Here is a 23,975-nt window from a genome sequence, read left to right on the forward strand (position 1 = left end):
CTACTGCACAGGACGGATCTTCATACTGATGCTCTTCAGGGAGTAATTATGGCCTTTCCAAGTATACCACTCCACTCCAATAGCATGTAAAGTACCACCAGCGCCCCAGCGGTAAACCCCATTTGGATTAGCATGGTGGCAATTTGTGTACCAAAACCCTCCCAGAAATTCTTTGGCACAGCTGGTTTCGTAGATGTCCTGGTCTTTGTCGAAGGTGGAGAATTTATGTCCGTTGTGAACTCTCATTGAGTCTCCTACAGAGACAGTGAACAGTGACATCATAATGTGATAAGTTTAGATCTGACCAGCAGAGGCATCATCAGGTCACGTGTTGTCTTGTTGGTCAGGATCCTGATCTTAGACAAACACAAAATGACCTCTGTCACTGACTCACCTGCTCCTCCATCAGTGAATCCAGAAACTTCCAGAGTATATCCATAGATCTCTGGGCCGACAGAGAAGGAGGAGTAGCGAGCGTACGCTTTGTTCCCCTCAAAGTCCTCCATGTCCACCAGCAGCTCATACTTCTTCCTCAGAGTCAGGTGAAAGAGATTCTCCAGACCTGAGAGAAACAACACAGAGAGACATGAAGAGGTCTGTCTCCCCTGGTTCTTTTACTGTCAGCAGACTGAGATACTCAAGCATCTGCACCCAAACCCGCAAAAAAAACTTTAATCAGAGGAGCAATCATGAGCTGGTCCAGCTGAAACTCTGAGCTTCATCGAGAAGGAAAGCTTTAAGAGAGTCCATAGAGTCCTGGCTCATCTCTTACCAAGCCAGTACTCTCCAGCAGCAGTCCCAAAGCCCGTCTTGTAGTGGTCCCAGGGTCTGTAGAAGTTCACCGAGCCATCCATCCTCCTCTGGAAGACCTGGAGGACCAGGGAGAGGACTGGTCAGCTCACAAACCAGATTCCAATTTTACTTTTGGGTTAAAGCACTCACCGTCCAGCGTCCTCCCTGGGAGTCCATGTCACAGAACACCTACACACACACACACACACACACACACACACACACACACACACACACACACACACACACACACACACACACACACACACACACACAGACAGATTAATAGACCAGGGCCCTCATTCATAGAAGAGTCTGTGACAGGTTCAGGCTGGAGTCTGCAGCTTCTTTCAGAGCTCACACATTTTTAAAAGCCAACTCTCCGTGTTTCTGGACCTGAACTGAAACAATGAATAATATTTTGACTTCTAATAGTCAAATACATTTGTTTACAGAATAATTAATCAAGATATAAATGATGGCTATGTAAATGAAATGTCTGAAACTCTGCTGTATTTTAGTTTGGGAAATTAGTAAAATTCAGGAGACAAACTGTTGAAGGACAAGTGTCCAGTGACTCTGAGAGGGAAATGTTCCCAGGAGAAGAGCAGTGTGTTCTGTTTAGAGTTTTTTTGGTTTAAAAATCTGTCATTGATTCAAGAACAGTTCATTGTTAAAGCGTAACCATTATTGCAACCTTGAGTGAGGAGGGAACAGGACAGCTGCATACGCCACATAAAAACTGAAAAGATTTACCTGCAAATTCCAGTTCAAAGCATTAGATTATGGACATAAACCCTTATAAAACAAGCTACAAATGTAGTTATAGATAATATTGTCATTTGACACCGATTTGACTGTGATTTAAGGGAGCAGACAACGGTATTTTTTTATTTAGAAAAAAAAGAGAGAGAGAAATAAACATAGCATGTCATTATTGGCATAATACTTCAAAAATAAATAAACAAACAAACAAACAAACAAATTAATTAATTAATTAATTAATTAATTAATTATTATTATTATTATTATTATTATTATTATTATTATTATTATTATTAATAATAATAATAATAATAATAATAATAATAATAATAATAATAATAATAATAATAATAATAAACATCCAGGTTGTTATTTTACAGATATTTCTGTAGTTTTAGTTTTGTATACTTTTTTTGAACAACAGAAAAAATACCTTTAAAATTTAGGATCATCAATTATTTAGTTAATATTTAGAAATCACACTAGCATTGTTTTTTGCACAAGCCGGCTTAATCAATGCGGTCCCTGATCCCTGAACACATGGATCTGTGCTGAAGTCTGCTGAGACCTACACTGTAAAAAATTACCAGGATTTCACAATGTTTCACTGTATTTTCTCACAGTAAATTGCTGTATTACAACTTTACAGGACTTAACTGTAATAATTACAATATAAGACTGTAATTTTAAAATTTACAATAACAACAGTATTACTACAGTCAACTGCTGTGATATTTGCTGTTTCAATTATTACCAGGATTTTACAGCATTTTATTGCATTATTTCACCATGAAATGCTGTATTAAGACTATCCACTGCAAAAACACAGCAAATTCCATGAACTGAATTGTGGGACGTGCAGCAGATTTTCAACATTTTCAAGGCTGATGCCACCAAAGTAAGTTAAACATATTCTGTCAAGTTATTGTACCCTTGTTTTCCACCTTTACTTTATCTACATATTGTCATTTTGAACTGGTGTGAAGTTCATCATATTAATTCCTCTTTTCTCTGACGCTTTTTTGTTTGCTTTTCTGACGCTTTTTTATTGCGGCCGAGGCGCAGCGACTGCTTGGTCTGAATGATCCATGCCAGCGCGGAAAAAGTGTGCTGGAAAGACCCGGTAGCAGAGACGGTCAGAGCCTCTGTTACCTCAGCAACCGGGAGAACAGACTGACCATCGCGGCGCGCATCAGAGGCCATGAAGCGCGTCATCGTGTGGGTCAGCTCCCAGCACAGATGTAAACTGTTCCTTTGTCAATAATAGGAGTACAAAATCTTTTTTAGATCACGTTAGAAACAAAGACTGTATGTCAGCTTACACTGTGAAAAGGGAATCTCTAGTCAGTTGAGGTGATGTAATTTTTTTAATCAATCCAACTCAAAATTTTTAGATTAAGGTTTCCAATGTATTTTTGTGGATCATGTCAACTTGAAATTCTGCGTTAGTACAACTAATAAAAAGAAGTAGTTGGACCAACTTAAATGAATTGCTTCAATTGGTCACACCTAAATAAATTAAGTTCTTTGAAATGAAATAAACTAGTTCATTTAACACAACTTAATAGGTCAAATAAACTAAATATTTTAATTCTTCTCAAATCAACATTTTGCATCAGTCCAACGTAAAGTTTTCAGTTGTTTCAACTCAATAATCTGCAAAACCCGAAAGGAAAACCATGGGTGAGGAGGTAACACTGTGGATATGAGACCCTGATGCACATTAAGATACCAGACAGGGACAGTGTGTCTGTGCTCCATGGCATGGACCAGCTAGCTGTCTATGGGCCACTGCACTGGCTGGCTTTATGTGCTCAACAGCATAGACTGCCTGGCTGTGCCCAGTGACATTGGCTGCCTGGCTGCCTGGTTGTGTTCCACAGCATAGGCTGCTTGTCTTGGCTACCTGGCTGTGCTCCATGACATAGGCTGCTTGTCTTGGCTGCCTGGCTGCCTGGCTGTGCTCCACAGCATAGGCTGCTTGTCCTGTTTTACGGTAATTCCTTGGGCCTGGCAACCGTGAATTAACAGTAAAGTGTTGTTGTTTTAATGTAAACTACTGTGAATTACTTACGGTAAATTGCTGTGAAAATATTTGCAGCAACTTGCTGTGAAAGTAATGCAATTATTAACCAGTAACTTACTGTAATTTTACGGTGAAATTTTTTACAGTGTACCTGGACCGCAGACGTGGCTCCTATGGGGTAGATGGTGTACACCCCACTAGGCCGAGTGTTGTCATTGTTGTAGATGTCACTGCAGTCAACTGGCAGGAGCAGCTGGGCGCTGATCAGCTGAGGAGCCAGCAGGATGAAGACTGACAGCAGCTGGAGGAGAGGTACAGACTCTGAATCATCCAGCAGGTAAACCTACAGACCACCTGAGCTCCTGGAGGGAGGGGCTCATCATCACCTTCAGCAGCCAGGTTCAAGTGAGACTGGAACTAAACTGATGTTACCTGACTGCACTGAGATCAGGAGACAATATTACATCCTAATGACAACACAGAGGGACACAATGGACAGTTTTAGGAAAACTCTCCTAAAAAACTCACACTCAACCCTCCTAACAGCCTTTCTCCAAAAAAACCTCACCCAAAGGCCGAAGCAGCTTCTTTCATGACCCCAACTGGTAGACATGTCACCTGTTCACATGATGACCTAAAGACATCCCTTTCCTCAGTACAACATGGCTGTCTTATTTTAGCAACAGAAGCTATCCTCCTAAGCTACATATTTGAAAAGTGTGCAATAAGGAGCTGTAATCACAACTCAGTAGCATTCTGATGATTTCATAATGGAGTCCAGTTTGGGGTCAGGCAAAGGTCAAAGATAAACCTGTGTGACCATGTGAACACACTCACTAGCCCAGCAACCACCTGTAGCATTACTTTTTAGGAAGGAGGAACAGTGCACCTGACTTAGCATGTTAGCACAAGCTAATCACGGGTATTTGACACACACCTGGTTAGCAGAAAGCTAATTTGCATCAGTCTTTGTCCCGTGCTGCCCTCAAAGTTTCTAAAAGTGAGTGAAAGTGGAGCCGAGCTTCAACTACGTTTAGGAAAAAGCTTTGTCTATTTTGAGTTTTGTTTCACTGTGCTACACCAACTATCGTAGTCGCTCAGAATAGCTTTCTCCACTTGCAGTTATCAACATGTAAAGACTTGCGCACTGGGCGTGCTGTGATTGGCTGAGGTAGCCACATTAGGCAGAGGAGGGGGTTGATGCTGATAGAGGCCATGGGAGACGATTGAGCAGGATTAATCCTGTACAAGGTGACTTCTTCTTGTTTTAGGAAAATCCTGCAGACTTTATTTTTAAACTATGGTAAAGGTGCAATTAGGAGTGTTAAAACAGACAGCACAGCTGGTAGAACAGAAACAGAGGGTACACATTACAGGTAAATACTGATCAAGTCTAAATATTGTACAAAAACACAATTAAATGCACCAATAAATTAACCACAAATGATCCCTTTATCACAGATTGATATGCAACACAGCGAGTTTCATTCAGTCCAAGTTCAAAAAGAGTTAAAAGCATGCATTTCTGCATGGACCCTAACATGTGAATAACATTCATTAATAACACAGGTAAGCTGCTGGACACACGGGCAGCGACAAACGTACCTTCATGGTCAGGTTTCTGATGGAGTCAGCTGATGAAGCCGTGGATCTCAGACCCTCTGATGGCTCCCAGCTTCACTGAGCTGTATTTATTCATCCTATTATCTGAGTAACATATTAATAAATGACCAAACACATGCTGTTTCACATCCACAAACCACTCTGAAATCTGATGACCTTGGCTGTTTACATAACTTCAGGTTACAAAGGTTTTATCCAGGGACGTTAACCGGGTGTGAGTTTCCCACGTTCCTCTGATTCTGAGTGTTTCTCGGGTCAGAAGAGGACAGGTTCACTTAAACACATGTCAATATTCTACTTTAAATCTAAAAAGGCAGACTATCTCATTGATCACAAGTAAATAGTTCCAGCTTTTACTTGTAGAATAGAATAGAACTTTATTTGTCATTGCAACAAGTGCAACGAAATTGCAAGTTTGAAAAAAATATGTTTGAAGTTTTGATAATTTTGTCTCATAGCTCATAAAAATCTAAAAGCTGGTTGCTCACATTATGTGAATAAGTTCTAAGAATGATTTAAAAAGGATTCAAAACACAGATGCTTCCAGCTTCTGTGAAGTTTGATCATTAAAACACTCAGAGATTGGTTGGGGTCCTTCAGTATAAATTCCTGCTAATATATTTCTATATCATTGTGCCTGAGGTGAAGGTACCCAGCTTGGCAGATAGATAAACCATTCTTTGTGAAATGAGAGTCCACTGTTCTGGTGTTGGTCGTTTAGACTCAACACACAAAGGCAGTATGAAAAAGAAGATGTTTCCCTGGCTCTGAAAAATGATGAGAAATTATTTTAACAGCAAACATTCAACAGCTGCTTCTTGCTGCTTCTCTGCACGCTGTGTCTCACTGTCTACTATATGGGAGCCCTACATGGCCAAAACACTGAAGCTCTAAAGTCGTGTGAGAACTTAACAGAGAAATAATGAAATTGCATCACCACCCCATAGAGGGAAGCACAAATGTATTAGAGCTGGGGATGGGATGAGGAATGAGGTCCTTTTATAGGTACCGACCAAATTCTGCCAAAAGTACCAGGTTCTGGATCACATAAAATCAAAAGGTACCATGTTTAGGTACCTAAAGGTATCCTTGTGACTGTGAGGGAGTGGAAGAGTAGATGATTTTCCATGCTGGTCATGAACACAGCATTGCAAGGTTACATATTGAAGAATAAATATGTCCAATTGAAAAAAAAAATAATAAAATATATATATATATATATATATATATATATATATATATATATATATATATATATATATATATATATATATATATATATATATATATATATATATATATATATATATATATATATATATATATATATATATATATATATATGTATGTATATAATTAAACAAATTGTGTTTATTACCACATGAACACAAGAAAGTACTGAAAATTGGTACTGTTGAGTACTGATACCAATGGCCTGGTACCGGCTACTGAATCATTTCAAATGCGAAAGGTACCCATCACTAATTAGAGCACTGGCCAATGTAAAGTGTTTGCCACCGCTGCCCTAAATGAACAGTAGGGGAGAAAGGGGTTAGTTGTCACACTCATTGTATCTCACCACCAGAAGGCATTATCTCTGAAATTGTGGTATGGAAATTTACAGATTCATACAGCTGAACATGAGGTTAGAGGACTTTTGTGTTTATCATGTCAAATTGTAAATATTAACTCCCTTCAGTATTTCTCTTCTTGGCTGTTACACACTGAGATTTTCCTCACAAAACAACTGTTACCCTTAAAGAGTGTAAAGAGAAAGCTATAGTTTACATTGTTATTGTCTCGCTATCTAGTTGTTATACAGTTGTTAGCCTTGATGCTAGCAAGAAATTCCAGTTACCATGCCAGTTACCATTGCACCACATCTAAAGGACACATATATATAGAATAATAAAAGAATATTCAACTCTCACCTTGTATTTTCTAACTTTTACTAAAAATCTTTCCTCTCCCTAAATTTATCACTACTGAAACATGGGATTACATAAGAATAAAAAGAATTTAATCACACTTTTTTTTTTTTCTGTTTCCTCTTGAAGAGATATTTTTTCAAAATGAATAGCTTTTAATTGGTCAAGCAAACTTCATAGCACAGCATCACAAATAAGTGCCAAACAGGTCAGTCTTTCTTCTGTCTGCAGGATCTAATCAGACGGTCCAGTATATAACATCTTATCAGTGCTCTTACTGCCTGAGGCTGCCATCTTTAATTTAGCTCACTGAGCTGCTGTCACTGTCAGCAGCAGCAGCAGATAGCGAGTCGTCAGCTCAGGAATTTTATTCTTTAATATCTTAGTATTTGTCTTTGTGAAAAATGTTGCAGCATTTGTTGGTGTGAACATCTTTTGGAGAGAACGTTGAATGTACAAGCTAAGCTAACAAGCTGCTAAAGATGCTAAATGTATAGAAACTATTTAGAGCAAAACTGCATGACAGGAACAAAGAGTGACAAAAAGTTGACAAAGTAGATGAAGAGAATAACAGACCTGTGGTTGTTGTTTTGTGATCAAATAAACAGACTTATTGACCATTGTAACAGTGAAAACATTGTGTTGTCTGACCCTTACAGGAGTTCATGTGTCCTAAGGGCTCTAAATCAGTGTTTCCCAACCCTGGTCCTGGAGGACCCCCTGCCCTGCATGTTTTACATGTTACCCCACTCCAACACACCTGATTCAAATGAATGGCTCGTTATCAGGATCTAGCAGAGCTTGATGATGAGCTGATCATTTGAATCAGGTGTGTTGGAATCAGGTAACATCTAAAACATGCAGGGCTGGAAGTCCTCCAGGGCCAGGGTTGGGAAACACTGCTCTGAATAATTGTTGATTTACATAAAAATGTCAAAACAACCACCCTATACAATCCTCATGTAGTTCAGCAACTGTGGTGTGCAAAGACTTTTTGAAGAGCAGGGGTTAAAAGAGAAAAACAAGACAATACAGCACATCCTTGTCATTGAAAAGGGCACTAAGTTCCCTCTTTTTGATGGCACATCAGAGAGCATTTTATGGTCCCAAGGGGGGCACTTTGAGGCCCATTTTTGCCTCCTAGAGGGACTTCAGTGGTGCTTTTGCCTCCCAGGACGACACTTTAGTGCATATTTAAGCCATTGCCCTGCCCATCCAAGAGGGTAGTTGTATTTTTCCAACTTCTACATCAGCATGTGTTTTTTACTCCCCAAGAGGGCAGTTAAGTAAGCATTTTGGACCCCAAGGAAAGGGGGAACTTTAGGGTGTTTTGGCCCCCAAAAAGGCATGTAGTGTGTGTTTTTTAACAAATGGTCCACAAATGTGGGTGGCAGAGCAGGTGAACTGGTTGGAGCAGTGAGGTGCCTGCCTCTGTCACTCTCTGTTAAAAGTCCCATCATGCTGCTCCGCCCATTACTGCTCAGCACTCGACCAAAATAGTCCCCATGGGAGATATTAAAACATTAAACTTGGATTCTGTACTTACATTGATTTTGGCCTTGACGTGGGCATTGTTGGAAATGAGGTGAGGTGTACAACATACATCTAAGTGTCAATTTTCCTGTTTTCCTACACTTCCATACCTGTTGGAAGGAATAGGGTACAATGCAACTGTAAACTCAGCTATTCTTCCAACACTGCTAGAGCAGGGTACCTTTTAACAGTACGCTCAGTCATTTTCCCACACTGCTATCCTGACAGGGTACTCTTCACTGTAGGTTCAGACATTTTTCCTACGCTGCTGCCTTTCAAACCATGAAGGGTACTTCACAGATAGTTTGTCACTCAAAATGATGTCTTTGTTCTAAATTCCCCAAATATTCAAATTACTTCTTGTTGGAAATGTGATGCTATCAATCCGACCAAAATATCTTGAAATTATTAATCTGTCTCCATTCTCCTCTCACCTCTTTCCGCACAGTTCGTTGATGGGGAAGGATCAGGAGACGTCCTGGTTCTCAGTTGAACACAAATTCATTAACAATAGGTCAAGAATATGCATTTACAGAGATCTCTGGTGCAGCCTCATTTCCCTGTTCCCTACATGTTGCAGAGACAGTTCATGAGACTGACCCTGACTCTCTCTCTCAGCACCAATATATAGTCACTAACAGAGTTTCTCTAAGGAATGTAGGTTGAGTCATCTTCTTATTGGCTCTCCAGGTGTTGTCCCCCTCTGATTGGCTGCTGGCCGTCTTCTGTCTCTGTCTGTGACTGACATTCATCAAGTGGGTGATCAGCCCCCCTCACTTATCTATAGAAAAACTGTTAGAAACACATCTCTATCTTCCTTCCTTCCTCCTTTTATTTATTTACCTTTGTCATTTCGACTGAAACACCTTGACTTTAAAAGAGTAATTATTGACTTGCGTTATTAGTGTCATGGTTACTTCTTTTTATTATTGGGTATAAACATTAACTTCAACTGTGGTCACTCTTTACTCTTGGTGCTCCATAAAATCCCGGGAGCCCCCCCCCCCCAAGTGTCCTGCAATTCATATCACCACAATGTGCATGTGTGTACAACCAAGTTAGTAAAAGCACATCTTATAGTATTGTTAATAAGAACATGTCCACACAGGCTATATATTCTTTCAGCATCCATCAGACTCCTGTTGTGAGCAGAAACGAGGGGAAATCGAGCAGGATGGTGCCCTGCTCATTTAAAAAAAAAAAAAAAAAATCCTGCTTTGCGCTCTTTTCAAAGTTTGGCCGTTCTGTTCCCTGCTCGTTCCGCTCACATGCTCACACATCTTGTCAGCTGTGTCTGAAAATGTATGACTGAGATGAGCTAAGACTGATGGTCCCTCACTGTAGCAGCTGCTGCCATCAGTGTGTGAATGATGTGTGAATCTGTGAGCGTGACCAGCTGTGTGAAAATGCCTGAAGCACCCACCCATTCATGAAGAGACACCACAAGACTTGGAGGCTTTGATTATATTCCGTCACTTATATATTTACCTGTTCTACTGTAAGCAAAAATAAAGACTCACACATTACAAGTCAGAGGAATGGTTCTTGTTGAACCTTTGAATTTTACTTCATTGATGCTGCGTACTGCCCCTTTAATGCACTTGCCTTGCTTTGTCTTTCTGTGCTTCTGACCTTACTTTAGACGACATTACTAGATAACGTTATTTCAATTTTGAGCCTCATTAAACATCACTCAATGCTGCAAACTGAACACAGAGGAGCCCCTGGGTTGATGAAGTCGCACATTTTTGTTGTTAAACTGCTGCAGTGCCGTGTGTAAGACTCGTGTTCTGACCTCCATCCTGGTTCATCTGCTGTGAGCTGAAAATCAAATCTCCTGCAGCAGCTGTTTCAAACTCTGAAACGGGCAACAATAAAGAAAATAAAATGTAGCCGAGAGAAAAACGTACGAGCTCCATTCCCATCGGTTACTTAGAAACAAGCGAATGGGAAAGCATAATATTTTCTTGTACATGATTGCAATCATAATGGAATAATCCATCTTGCACGACCGGGGTTCAATTAGAAAAGTGGAGGGTGCTTCAAAATAGTCAATCGTGACATTGAACTGTTTCCACCAGTGCTCTGATAAACACAGAGAAGATGACTCAAAGCTGCCCCGAGTCCCAGAGTGTGCTATCCAGCGCTATCAGAAAATTAAACATCCGACTCCGCATCTCTCTGCATCCTGCCGTCGCCATGGAGACTGGAAGCACCACAGCCACAGCAGGCTCAAGAGAAAGAGCTGGCAAATTTCAATTTAATTATGGAGGTTTCCTTCCCAAGCAGCCACTTATCAATTACCCTGACTGCTCTATCCACAACAACAGAGAAGGCTCCCAGCAGATTAACCGAGGGCTGGCCACTTTACCCGCTGAGGGGAGGGCTCACATCCCAGAAACCCAGCAGGAGCTCAGTGTGCAGTTTCTTAAAGTGTGAGAAACTGAGCTGCAGCTAGAGCTCTCATAACAACACTCCGGATCTGTATGAGTAACTGGGACCAGTTCCTACACGGTGGTAAAATTGCAGCGCTGGAGGGTTAATCCATATTATCCATGTACATGATGCTACACAGCCTCTGAGTGTGAATCACTGAGTGTAACATGTACATATAATTAGTTTAAGGCCAGAGCATGGATTTTCCTTCAGTACTGGTCAGGTCACTTAAGGTGCTGTGTGTGTGTGTGTGTGTGTGTGTGTGTGTGTGTGTGTGTGTGTGTGTGTGTGTGTGTGTGTGTGTGTGTGTGTGTGTGTGTGTGTGCGCGCGTGTGTCTTTGTTCAAAGAGGGGGTATTCTGCTTTCCCATATCCTACCATGCATATACAATAACAATGCTGGATGTTCAGACTGAGCGTGTGCAGATTTTTAAAGCTCCACTTGTTCATATGTTTGACAAATCCCTGAATCTGTCTGTGAATGGATCAAAGCATGAGATCTTCACAAGCAAGATAAGATTTTCAAGAACGAAATCTTCACAAGGGCTTCTCAACTGGTTTGTGAAACATTTGGAATGTAAGCCTCTCTTATGACGCCTGATTTCAAGGTCAAGGGTCAAGGGTCGATGTAAACTTTATTATCCCCAGGGGGCAATTTGTTCCATAGCCATCAGTATCACATGGACAACAAGACAAAAAAAAATAGTCCATTAAAGACAGTAAATACAGCGCCCACATTACAAAGAGATATTCAGCAGAACAATGGCTGCCGGAACCAAAGAATTCCTCATCCCATTGGTTCTACATTTAGGAAGACTGTATCTGCGACCTGATGGAAGCAACCTGACCTCATCATGCAGGGGGTGACTACGGTCATCAAGAACTGACTGAGCCTTCTTCAGGGTCCATCTCTGGTACAAGACAGTCAGGTTATTGAGAGTGAGCCAGGGATTCTGCACACTTTAGTGATGCCCTGCAACCTGTTCCTGTTTCTGAGAGCAGCCCATACCAGCTGATAAAAGAGAAGGTCAGCACAGACTCAATAAAACAAGAATAAAACATTCTCATAAAAGTGTTATCCATAGTAGAAATAGATCCTCTGATGAGCTTTTTTACATATAGTATCCACCTGAGACTCAAATGTTGGCCTGTGGTCCAGTACCATTCCAAGATATTTATACTCAACGGACTGGTCATTAATAACGACAACCCCTGTGGCGACCCAGTGGAGGAAACAAAGTTACAAATAGTATAAGACCAAATGTATACCCACCCTTAGTGAAGACCATTTGGACTCTAAAAGTCAACTGGCAGCCATGAGAATGGCAAGTAGCAGGGCCATGAATTGTGAGACAAGAGTTTTTGTGCTTCCCAATGAGGTCTATCTTTATTCATGTTGAGCTGTGAAACCTCAAACCTGTTGACTCCTGGTCTGGTAAATAGACCACTACTTATCTATTTTTTCTAGTCTCTCAAACTTAAAGTGCTGCTCATTCACTCATCCACACAACATTTACTGACTAATGGCATGGAACCCACAGTTCATCTAACATTTTCATACCCATTCCAACACCACTGACCAACAGTAGGAGCAATTTGGGGTCCAGTGTCCTGCTTAAGGACACTTCAGTATGTGACTGCAGGAGCTGGAATGGAACCTTCAACCTTCCACTTGGGAGGCGACAACTCTACCACTGAGCCACAGTCGCCGGCATAAAGTTACAGTCAAGCTAAATGCCACTTGTTGTCGACATGGTTTATTTCATCTTAAAAGTTGAGGGATGTTTCAATGTGGTTTCAGTGCACAACTTCCTGTTCCATCCATTCATTCTGCTTTGTCCAAATTAAGACCAGGTCCACACGTAGCCAGGTATCTGGAAAACAGCATATATTTCTAACCCTTTAGGCCTGTCATCCACACGAAAACAGTTTATATCTGGCATGAATTTGGCGAGCATGAATGCTGCAGGCTTGTTAGTTTTAACCTGTTTTGTTCAGTTCATACTCTAAAACGTCCTTGAAAAGTGATACCACTACTTTGTTAGTCCAAACAAAGGATCCAAACGTCATGTTTGAGTCTGTAGCGGAACAGACAGGCTGAATAAGGGGTTCATTCTGATTGGCTGGTATGGGTTTCATGTCTGAAACACACTGCATGTTTAGAGCTGCATTTATCAACAGATTTGCCTAGTAAAGTGCAGGCCATTTATATTTGCAAGCGATCAGAAGTAGATGAAGTATCGATAAAAATGAGTGTAGGGAGGGATACTCATTTTTTTTAACACACCCAGCTACATATGTACGAGGCCTAACACATTGTTCCGGCACCCAGCAACAATAGATGACTTGTCTATCTTATCTGGAAGGCTCTGACCTGCTGCAGCAGAGATGTAGCCGGAACTCAATGGAGTAGAACTGGTGCAACAGGGTGGAAACAGACCAGAGACGCATCTGGTGCATTGTGGGGTGTTCTAACCGAGAAGAGATGAAGAACTGAACAAATCCACCTTTAACTCAAGTTTGTTTTATTAGCACAAAACCAAAGACTGTCAGACAATACCAGAGTAGTTTTATGTCTCCAGACTGTGCAAGTACAGAGTAGTCTGACACAGATACCTCTTTTCCATCAAAAGAACCAGGAAGCACTCATTTGGTGTTAATAGTGCTTGTAGTTGGTTCTAATCACGTTCTTCCTGAGAACCGGTTTGGAGCCAATTTGAAACCATTAACCCCAGTTTCCACCAAGCTGTCCGGTTTAGATCAGTACGGTTTGGTAAGCCTGGTCTTGTTTGTGTTTCCACAGGCAACCATGCCCTTCCAAGTAGGCAGTGTGTAAGCCGGATGCCGATAGCTGCTTGTAGTGTGACACCATGTAGCGCGACACAGTGTTCCACATTAATAAATCCAACAAAGAGGAAAAATACAACACAGTCAACAAAGAGCAACGATGGAAGATGTCCAGCAATTTTTCTTCTTTGTGACTGGCATGAGGCTCATTGATACAAAGAACAATCAAGCTTTACAGCAGCCGCTGTCACACAGGAAGTGATGATTCTTTACACCAATCAACAGACTGCAGTGTTTCTAGCTCCATCTTCTGGGTTCAGATCGGTTTTCTCTTGCACCCCAGCAGAAGAGTGCCGTAAAGAGGGACGGCTCGTCTTGGTTACTTAGGAATCTTTGCCGGGATTAGTCAGTGGAAACGCCATGAAATGTGTGCCATGCAGAGACAAACCAAACTGAACCATTTTGTGGAAACAGGGCTGTTGTGCCACCATAAAACATCAGGATATCGCTGCATACATAGCCATGCTAGGAGGGCTTAGAAAAGGCAGAGTTCTGTTTTATACATTGTTTGTGGTGGTTGTGACATCATTTTTCCCAACTCTGTCACCCACAGGATGATGAGCATGGACAGAGGGTGCTTTGCTGCCTTTCACCTCAGCAATTCAGTGTGGCTTCTATGCCTCTGTATGACTTCTTTTTAACATCTACAGGAAGTTGACATGAATTAATCAAGCCACTTTGGGAGCTGGACTATTATCTGATGATGGTGTTAGCTATCATCTTCTTACATAACAAAAACTTTAGTGCTAATCAGATCTTAAAGCCCTTTTAACAGTCTAAATGAGTTTCTGTGGGATAATGCAAACTGCAAATGTTGCATTACTCGCAGTGAGAAATAAAAGGGCATGTAGCATCATTTCTGTGTGCCTGATGAACAGTTTCTTGGTTATGTTTGGTGAAGACTAGAATAGCCTGTATGCCCTTATCAACTACTGAGAAGCTGAGAGAGACTTGGACCTTAGATTGCTGTGTTTTCACTTATATTAGTAAAATGTATGATATTAAAATTCTTGAGGAACAGAGACTCAACACAGAAATTAGTTCCACAGCAGAAATTGCCTGAAAGTAGAGCTAAAAGTGGAAAGGGATTAATTGTGCCCATGTTGGGGATAAATGGAGGGAACTTAAAGCCTCTGGGGCTTTGCTGAAGCATGGAGCACCCAGTCCCACTTACCTAATGGACTAACACTTTTTGCAAACTGTACAAGAACAGCTCATTAAGGACAGAACTTTTCTGCCCTCCTCTGCTTGGTCCATTTTTCAGGAATAAAAACATTATTCTTTGTAGCTAACCCAAATGAACGCTCCCACATTTTCAAAGGAGCTGGTCTAAACAAAGCAAATATTTCTCTTCATGGCTGAGAAGTTCAAAGTCCTTCTCTGTGTTGTTTTGTTGGTTATCTCTCTTCAATTTCCTCTTAACAATAAAAAAATGAATACATTATCATACTGATGTTTCTATTTAAATCCACAGATTTGGTCATTTTCATCATTTAACTTTGGTATATTAGCATACAATTAACAACTGGTTGGGCCATGGGTGATGGATGATCTCCTGTGTTGCTGTGTGGTGAGTAAATACACTAGATGTGTCTCTGATCTGGTTCAGATGGTGTATTTACTCACACTTAGGGTGACCATATTTTGATTTCAAAAAAAGAGGACAACGGCACTGGCCTCGAGGCACAAATTCAGACAGGCTTCTTATATTCTTAATATTTTCACTGCCCCGTGGTCACTCCCGTCTGTGGAAACACCACAGTACTGGATTTTTTTGAGTACTTCACGAATGACTTCAACAGAATGGGGGGTTATTACACCTAGAGATGGGTACCGAATCAGGTACTTCAAAAGGTACCGACCGAATTCTGTCAAAAGTACTGAGTACCGATTCATGTAAAATCAAAAGGTACCACGTTTGGGTACCTGAACACATCCTTGTGACTGTGAGGAAGTGAAAGAATAGTCGATTTTCCATGATGGACATGAACACAGCATTGCAAGGGTATATACTGAAGGATATATATGTTAAATTGAAAAAAATATATATAATATTGTTAAAGAAATTGAAATTTTTTACCACATAACTACAAAAAAGTACCGAAAATTTGTACCGTTGAGTACCGTTACCGATTGCAAGGTACCGGGCATTGTTGCCAGCACTACTAAACTTTTTAGCAACGTCAGAGTCAGGAAATGTCTTTTTAGCAAGGCACTGGTGCAATCCATGGACCTGCAGCTGTTGTGGTGTTTTACAGTATGAAATGCCATTGTCATGTCATGTTTTTCGGTGTCCATGTGAGCTTTGAGATCTCCAGCACCTTTATTGGACACTGAGACATATGTGCCAGCTTTGCACACGGTTCACTCCGCCTCCCACTTGTCCCGACCGGGACGGTATGTCGGAATTTTTTTTTTGCAGTTCATCTGTGAAGCTGCACTTACGCTCAGGCATCTTCCGTGCAATACAGCTCCGCTGTTTAAACAGCCACGTCTTCTCCGCTCTCCGTCTATGTCTCTCTCTCTCGCCTTCTCTCTGAGCCTCTCACTCTCTATGCGTGTGTGTGCACGCGCAGAGCAGACCTGCCCACAAGGCAGCCTCTCGGTAAGTGATGCGCATGATAGTATTGTTTGCAAGCGCCGGTCAATTAACGGATGTGCGTAATTGTCCTATGAAAATCAGTGAACACCGGACATTTTCGTGAATTTATTAAACCCGCCCGGACACCCCGGACAGGACGTGAGCAGAGCTAGGCCAGGAATCAGCATGTTTGAGGTTTTACAGCCCAACATGAACAAACTGGATACACAGCCAGTGTGGTTTGACAGATGAGAGAGCACACAGACAACACGCAACAGGGGGTAGCCAGCTCTCAGGTGCATCTGGTGTGTTCCTAACCACATTATCTTTATTTCTTTATCTTTTGAAAAGAAAGTCAACTCCTAATTTCCTCTCATGGGGCGGCAGTGTTAAGCACCTGGAGGCTTCTTCAAGTCCTCTCAGAGAGCACATAACTCAGCCCAAAAATTCCTAGCTTGGAATCTGAAGCCTCATTTCCCCCAAGCAGATCGGTTCGGTTTGTCCCGGTATGGCGTGCATTTTGTGCCGTTTCCACTGACTTATCTCGGGACGGATCCCCAAATAATCAAGACGAGACGTCCCACTTTTTGGGACCCTTTCGTATGGGTGCCAGACTGAACCAATCTGCTCTTAGAAGGTGGAGCAACATACTGCAGACCATTGATTGGTCAAAAGAATCATCACTTACCCCGCGACAACGGATGTATTTCTCCTGGCGGCACACAAGCTCTTCTGAAACAAAGCTTGATTGCACTTTGTATCAAAGAGCTACATGTCAAACACAGAGAGAATGAAATGCTGCATATCTTCCATCATTGCACTCTGTTTACTGTGTCACGTTTTTCTTCTTCGTTGGATTTATCGTCGGGGTAAACTGTGTCACGCTGCTATAGCGTCACGCTGTTGTTTAATAGCTGCGGCTTTTGGCATCCGGCTTACACCAGAAGAGGGCACAGTTTGCCGTGGAAACGCAAATGGAATCAGGCTAAAAAAAACTCAAACCTGTTGACTCCTGGTCTGGCTCCACTCATTATGTCCATTTCTCGTCATAGTCAAGATAAATGCAAACCGATTTTGACACAGTTTGTTTTATTTTAAAAGTCAACTGATGTTTTTAGGCAATTTCCGGTCACAGCTTCCTGTCCGGCTGTCCTGTCCTGAATTTATGCGTCACAGCTCTGCATCTGGCAAAAAAAGGATGGCTGTGTATTGCCTGCAATATGCCGGACCAGCCACGCAAACAAACTGCAACAGAAGGGATCCAGTGGAAGTTGACAAGTTGACTTGAATGGAAACCTGATCTGTTGCTGTGACAGAGCGGAGACGCACTGCAGACACATCTGGTGTATTTCAGCGATCAGCTTAAGATTGATTCTGAGTTTCTGAGAGCAGAATGAGCAAAGAAGGGACAGAAACTTTGATCTTAGTGAGGTGGTGTGGTTGGCCCAGTTGCTAGATATGACGCAGTCTTTAAAAGCTGTAATTGGTTGGTACAAAGAGGAAAAAGACAAATGCGGACAACCGCATTAACCCCTCATGGGGAAATTAGAGTGCACTCAGGAATATCAGCTTTAAGGGTGTGAAGGTGAACTGACTATTTTTTTCAAATCACTGATTCATCATGTAACCAAGACAAATATGTGAATAGATAAATATAATAGTTCATAAGTTCATAAGAGATGTTACAATTCAAAAGATTTAAAGGGATCAATAAGTTTAAAGTTGCATAAATATTGTTAAAATTGTATTTCATGTGTGTTAAAAAGGTTTAAAAGCTATTAAAAGTACCTGAGTATCAGTTAAAAACGAGTGATGAGTATCAGTTAAAAACAAGTGAAGTACAAAATGTTTTCATGTATTTTATGAAAACATTTTTTGGTTTTAGTGGGATGCGCTAGCTTAACCCTTAGAGATGCAAGTTGAATCCACCATGTGGCTGCTGTTTTTGATTAATTAGAACAGTTTTCTGGACTGTTAACTCAGTGGTCGTCAATGAACACTCATCTGTTGCTTTTGGATTACCTATGGACAATTTCTTCCTGAAGTTTGCCCTGCAGTAGGTTGTTTAAAGAACTTTTGAAGCAGTTTAGCACCGTAGCTTGTAGCATTCACTGGTCTAGCGGATGTTGCGCTGCCAACAGACTAGTTTCAGCTTTCTGTGAAGACTTCTTTCTCATCATTCTGGACTAGATATGAAGATTGGTCGTTGTCGAAGTGCTAATAGACTGCTGGTAAAGTGCCAAGTGTGGATTTTTTCTTTTTTTCACCGCTTGCTAAAGTCTATTTCTGCATTCGCTGAAGAGGGAGGATCGAGCCGCCATCTTAGGACACGGTTTGGGTTTCTCTTCAAGTGAACTTGGACTGGAGGCTGTGAGTACTGACTGAACTACAAGCTCAGGATTATTTTATTTTGGTTTGCTCATGCAGTGAAGCAGCCGTTAAGTTTTGGGCCTCACTGCTCCAAGGCATCGCTCAGGGCTGCAACTATAGGGTTTTCTAAACTTTATAAGCCGGCTTGGGTGACAGTGATTTGGTTTCTCTGCATGTTAAATCCTAATAAGAGTGGGTTTCAAACATTAAAGAGACACTTGGAAATTTTTACACAGTAATATAGATAAAGCAGTATCTCTTCATTAGTTCTCAATATAATATTTAAGAATCTAGGGGCCCCTACCTAATATAGCGGGAAAACGTGGGCCACAATCAATCATAATTTTTTCCTGTTTGCTCTTTTTTCTGTTATGTGGCTCAACCTGAATCAAATCCCCGAAACAGCACACAAAGCCATTACTGTTTGAAAGCAAGCCTCCCGGTTAAAAATGAGGAGGAAAATGGGCTAATGGAGTGGGGAGGAGATGGAGTCCTTGAGTCCAAATGCCTCCTAGAAACATTCGTCAGCTGTAGGTAAGTGCCTGTGAAAATACTGAGGCTCAGAACTTGTAAACAAGAGATCGATAACGTGGAGCTTGACTGACACGATGCTCTTTACACTGCTTAGATTCCACAGAGTTACAGAGGGAACACAGAGTGCCGTGATAGAAGAAAGAAAAGTGTTGGAGGCTTATCGAAGGGCATAGAGTCATGAATAATGTATGTCTGAGACACAAAATGTCTTGAGAATGAGAATACAATCGTACAAGAGAAATTTAGACTACAAGAGTCCTCTTTGGGTCATTACCTCCTCCTGCCATCAGCTCTTTAATGTAAACAGCATGAGGGTGATGAGAAGAAAGTCAGGGCCTCTAGCTCTGCTTAGTGGCAGCCTCCCTTTTTCCCCCCTCCCTTCTCTCTTTTCCTCTTCCCAGGTGGGCGCGAGTGAGGTGTGTGGAGTGCAACCAGGTGCAGGCAGTTGGTAATCAACAGCAGTTCCCTTCCTCTGCCTTAAAGTCAGTCTGCAGCCACCACTTGGAGCCAGACCGTTGCATACCCCGCTTCTGGACCCACTCAGCCTGAATCACCTGTTTTGGATCTCTCTAGCCTGAAGCCTCTCCTGCCTCGCCACACACCTCCTCAGCCTGCCTCCCCTCAAGCTCTCCTCTCGGTCAGGCTGTCCTCCAAGGCTGCCCCTCTCTTCCTGGGTCGGCTACTCTCTAGGGAGAACTCAGTAGGCAGTTAGTTTTTGCCCAGTTTGGCTTTCATCACGCAGGTTGCGTGCTTCTTTCTTTAGCTTAATTCTAGTCTCAGTTTGGGTTCTCATTAAATCTTTATTTAAATCTCAGCACAGCCTCAGTTAGCTGGTTAGTTTCCTTTGTAGCTTCTAAGTTAGCCTGACTCCTTAGTTGTTAGCCTCTAGTGTCCAGTGCCTGTTTTGTGCCCTCAGTTTTGTAAATAAACTTTTTGTTGTGGATTTTCTGGTCTGCTGTGCCTCCTTGTTGTCCTGCATTTGAGTCTCTGATTTGCTCCGTGACAAAGAAGAAATATGATACAGCAACAATAACAGTGACTGACCCCAGTTAAGTCAGTCGCCATCAGGTTTTTTGAGTGTCACTGGTCTGTTTGCAAACTAAGCTGTTCAGGTTACCATTCACGAAAACATGGGCACATTCAGTGTGTTAGTATCATATTCTTTAGTGAAGAAGACCAACAACCTGCAGAGGGGTCAGTCAAGTGAAAGGGATCATGTTTTTATGTTACATAAAAGAGGCAAGAAGTAGGATTTTCTCTACAGATTTGTGGATTAAAGTACAGATCCTTGTATTTACTGTGTCAACAGCATTACTATCAGAAGAAACTAGTGAAAATAATATATATTTCTCAAAGCTTGGGTGATCTTAAAAAAAAAAAAAAAATATATATATATATATATATATATATATATATATATATAGCTTTGCATATTGTAAATTTGTATTATTGTATATTGCTTTTTATATTGCTATTAGTTGCTAGGCGCTTCCCAAGTAGCTGCCTGTTGCAGCAGCTCTCTCTTCTTTGTCCGTTTCTTGTAATTTTTTTCGTCTCTTTTTCATCATCTTTGTATTTGGAGTGGATCATTACTTTGTACGGCTAATTGTTGGTCACGGACACCAAACTTTTTGTGGCTTCAGCGATATTTTTACTACTTTTCTCTTGTGTTTGTCTGGAGATCCTACATGTAACCATGGCTACACTGTTTACATGTGTAATTAGCTGTTAGCAGCCTGGAGCATGTCAATGCTAACTAGTGTAGGGCTTGATGATTTCCCTCAAGGTGAGGAGGAGGAGGTGAGGACGACGTGCTGGTTCTCGGGTGTGAGCTGGGAGGTAACGGCGTGGACCTGTCCTTCCATCCATCGTTGTTGGGAACGTGGGATCTATCTCTGGGGGGATGAACTAGCTAGCTGTGCTAGCCCAGCGACAGAGGGCATGCCTGAGGGCAGAGTGGCATCATGCTGTTTATGGACGTGGCTGACGGAGCTGACATCGGACGTCGGCGTCACATTTGAGGAGCTTCGCCTGCTGTGAGCAGACAGCATCCAGGAGACAGAGACTGAACAGACTGCTGGGGAGGCTCAGTCCTGGACCCTGTGGAGGTGGAGACTGGCTGGGCTGGAGAGTGGTGAATATGTGGTACATATATATATATATATATATATATATATATATATATATATATATATATATATATATATATATATATATATATCGTGTCGTAAAACGGTGCTACCTCCGCTGCAGAGCCACAGCTGGCTATGAGGCGCTTGCTGCTTAGTGTATCAGTCCGCGGTGTGCTAGACATAAACAACGCAGCTAGTCTGCAATGATGAAGAGACATGATGAGAACTCGAGCCTTATTTAGCTGTGTTTTTGTGTGAAGGTAACGCGCTGAAAATTCTCTAAATAAAGCGTGAATGCAGACCGATATCAGAGTTTTTCAGTGGGAGTCCGATTATTTGTGTTTTTGGTCAAGTAAAATATGGCCCCGTCTGAGTGCAGAGGAAACCGGCAGAGGAGCAGGGAGGGGATGTTTGGTGTGAGCGCCCTGAGCTTCTGCTCCACAAAAACACTGCTGTAGGGGTCATTTCTGCCCTAAACCTTTTGATAGGACCCAACTTGTTCCATCCTGGAGTATCACTTTCAAGCAGAATGTGAAGGAAAGCCCTGAACCTTCATCAGACTGATTTTTATGTGGAAAGACTAACATCCTCACAACAGTGGGAGACGGTGCTTATGGGAAACAGAGTCTTTATCCTGGATAGTCTTCTGCCCCTTTAAGGAAAGGCTTTGTCAGAAGTTTTAAGAAAAAGTGAACGGACGTGTTCCAAGGTCGCACAGGGTTTGTATAATCGTTTCCCTCCTCATCAGACTTTTATCACCAACACTGACATGGACCATTAATCTGCACTGCCCTCCAAAGGTGATTTACCTTCTTCAGGTGTTATTATTTAAATCAGGGGTGTCCAAACTTTTTGCAAAGAGGGCCAGAATTGATAAAGTGCAGATGCCCGGGGGCCAGTAGTTCCTTCTGATGTTTTTTTAACCACAAAAGTTACATGCAAATGTACACTATTGTTAAACAATTTTCATTGTCACAGTTCTCTTTATTTTTCAAATGGCAGTGTAAACAGATATAAGCCACTCAGGCAGATGCAAACAACTCTAAAAACACAATTCTGCCTAGTTTAATTCATATCTGGAGAGTCAGATAACATTGAACATTGAACTGTATGAAATACCTTAAATTTCCATGAGTTTGGTAAATATCTTTGCCTTGTGAACATTTTAAACAGGAGTTATATGTAATGCAAAGTTGTCTGTTATTTAAGTTTTAAACAAGTGAATTTTGCACTTTTCTTTTACAAGATCTTTCACAGAGTAATAGTTTGTGTCATATCTACAGGTACACAACAGCAACAGTTATAACCAAATCTTATTCAAGATGTTATATAAAATAAAAAAAGTGCCATCAGTCCAAGTGCATAAGTATGCTTTTGGCTCTTCACTGTTAACTGTGAAATATTCAAAACATTTAATTTCATACTGATCAGGAAACCATAGCTTGCTGACACTAATGAGAAGGGTGATACTGAGATCTGGATTTCAGTAAAGAGGCCAGGTCTGGTTTGAGGGAAGTGGTTGAGATGCGTAAAATGTCACGTAAGTGGGAGTCACTTAGTCTTGACCTCAGTCGGTTCTTGTTTAAGTTCATGACAGAGAATGTCTGCTCACACAAATATGTGGAGCCAAATAAGCTCAGCATTTTCTTAGCAAGTGTTCGCATTTCTGGAAACCTGCCTTTATCCAGCTGCCCATAAAAGTCAACAAGAGAAAGCTGCTGGTGCTTACCGCGCCGCTCATCATCACACTGCAGCTCAATGAGCTCCAGCTGCAGCTGTGGAGGAGCATCATCAGGGTCCACGGAGAAGGGAGAAGAGAAAAGCAACATGTCCTTTTCAATAACTGCAAAATCCTGAAAGCGTTTGTTAAATTCCGTAGAAAGAGATGCGATAGCTGTTGCATAACTCTTCATTTGCACAACGATGTTGTCCTGTGGGAAACTGTCAATGACCTCTTTCAAAGCTGGGAAGTGCGCGGTGCAGGGCTCTGTTTGGGACAAGTGTCTGTGGAAAAGTTGCAGCTTGGTTCCAATGGCCTTGATGTGAGCGTACAGCTGGCTCACCACTGCATCTTGTCCTTGCAGCTTAACATTCAGCGCATTCAGATGCTTCGTTATGTCCACCAAAAAAGCCAAATCTGCCAGCCATACGGGATCGGACAGTTCTTCCATCGGTTGCCCCTTTTCACCCAAAAAGTGTCCAATTTCCTCTCTGAGAGAGAAAAATCGCCGCACGGCGGACCCCCGACTTAGCCACCTCACATCGTTGTGATATATTACGTCTCCGTATTCAGCCTGAATGTCAAGCAAAAACTGCTGAAACTGTCGGTGGTGTAGCGCTTTGGAGCAAATAGAATTGATAGCCTTTACCACTGGTTTCATAACATGATCAAATTTGAGATGCTTGGCG

General features: G+C 41.7%; 1 protein-coding gene across 1 annotated transcript; it reads right to left on the reverse strand.

Annotated features, from left to right (window-relative positions):
• LOC141802656 (microfibril-associated glycoprotein 4-like) lies at positions 1 to 23,737 on the reverse strand. Its single transcript, XM_074686230.1, has 7 exons — positions 23,296 to 23,737; positions 5,189 to 5,217; positions 3,735 to 3,884; positions 943 to 981; positions 773 to 869; positions 395 to 562; positions 1 to 254 (listed from the first exon to the last, which is right to left on the reverse strand). Exons 1-7 carry the CDS (start codon positions 23,735 to 23,737, stop codon positions 1 to 3), a joined length of 1,179 nt encoding a protein of 392 aa, XP_074542331.1.
• Positions 23,738 to 23,975: the final 238 nt, after the last annotated feature.

Source organism: Halichoeres trimaculatus, unplaced genomic scaffold, assembly GCF_033239565.1.
Source record: "Halichoeres trimaculatus isolate MK-OKI-2021-1 unplaced genomic scaffold, fHalTri1.1 fHalTri1_scaffold_14, whole genome shotgun sequence".
NCBI lineage: Eukaryota > Metazoa > Chordata > Actinopteri > Labriformes > Labridae > Halichoeres > Halichoeres trimaculatus.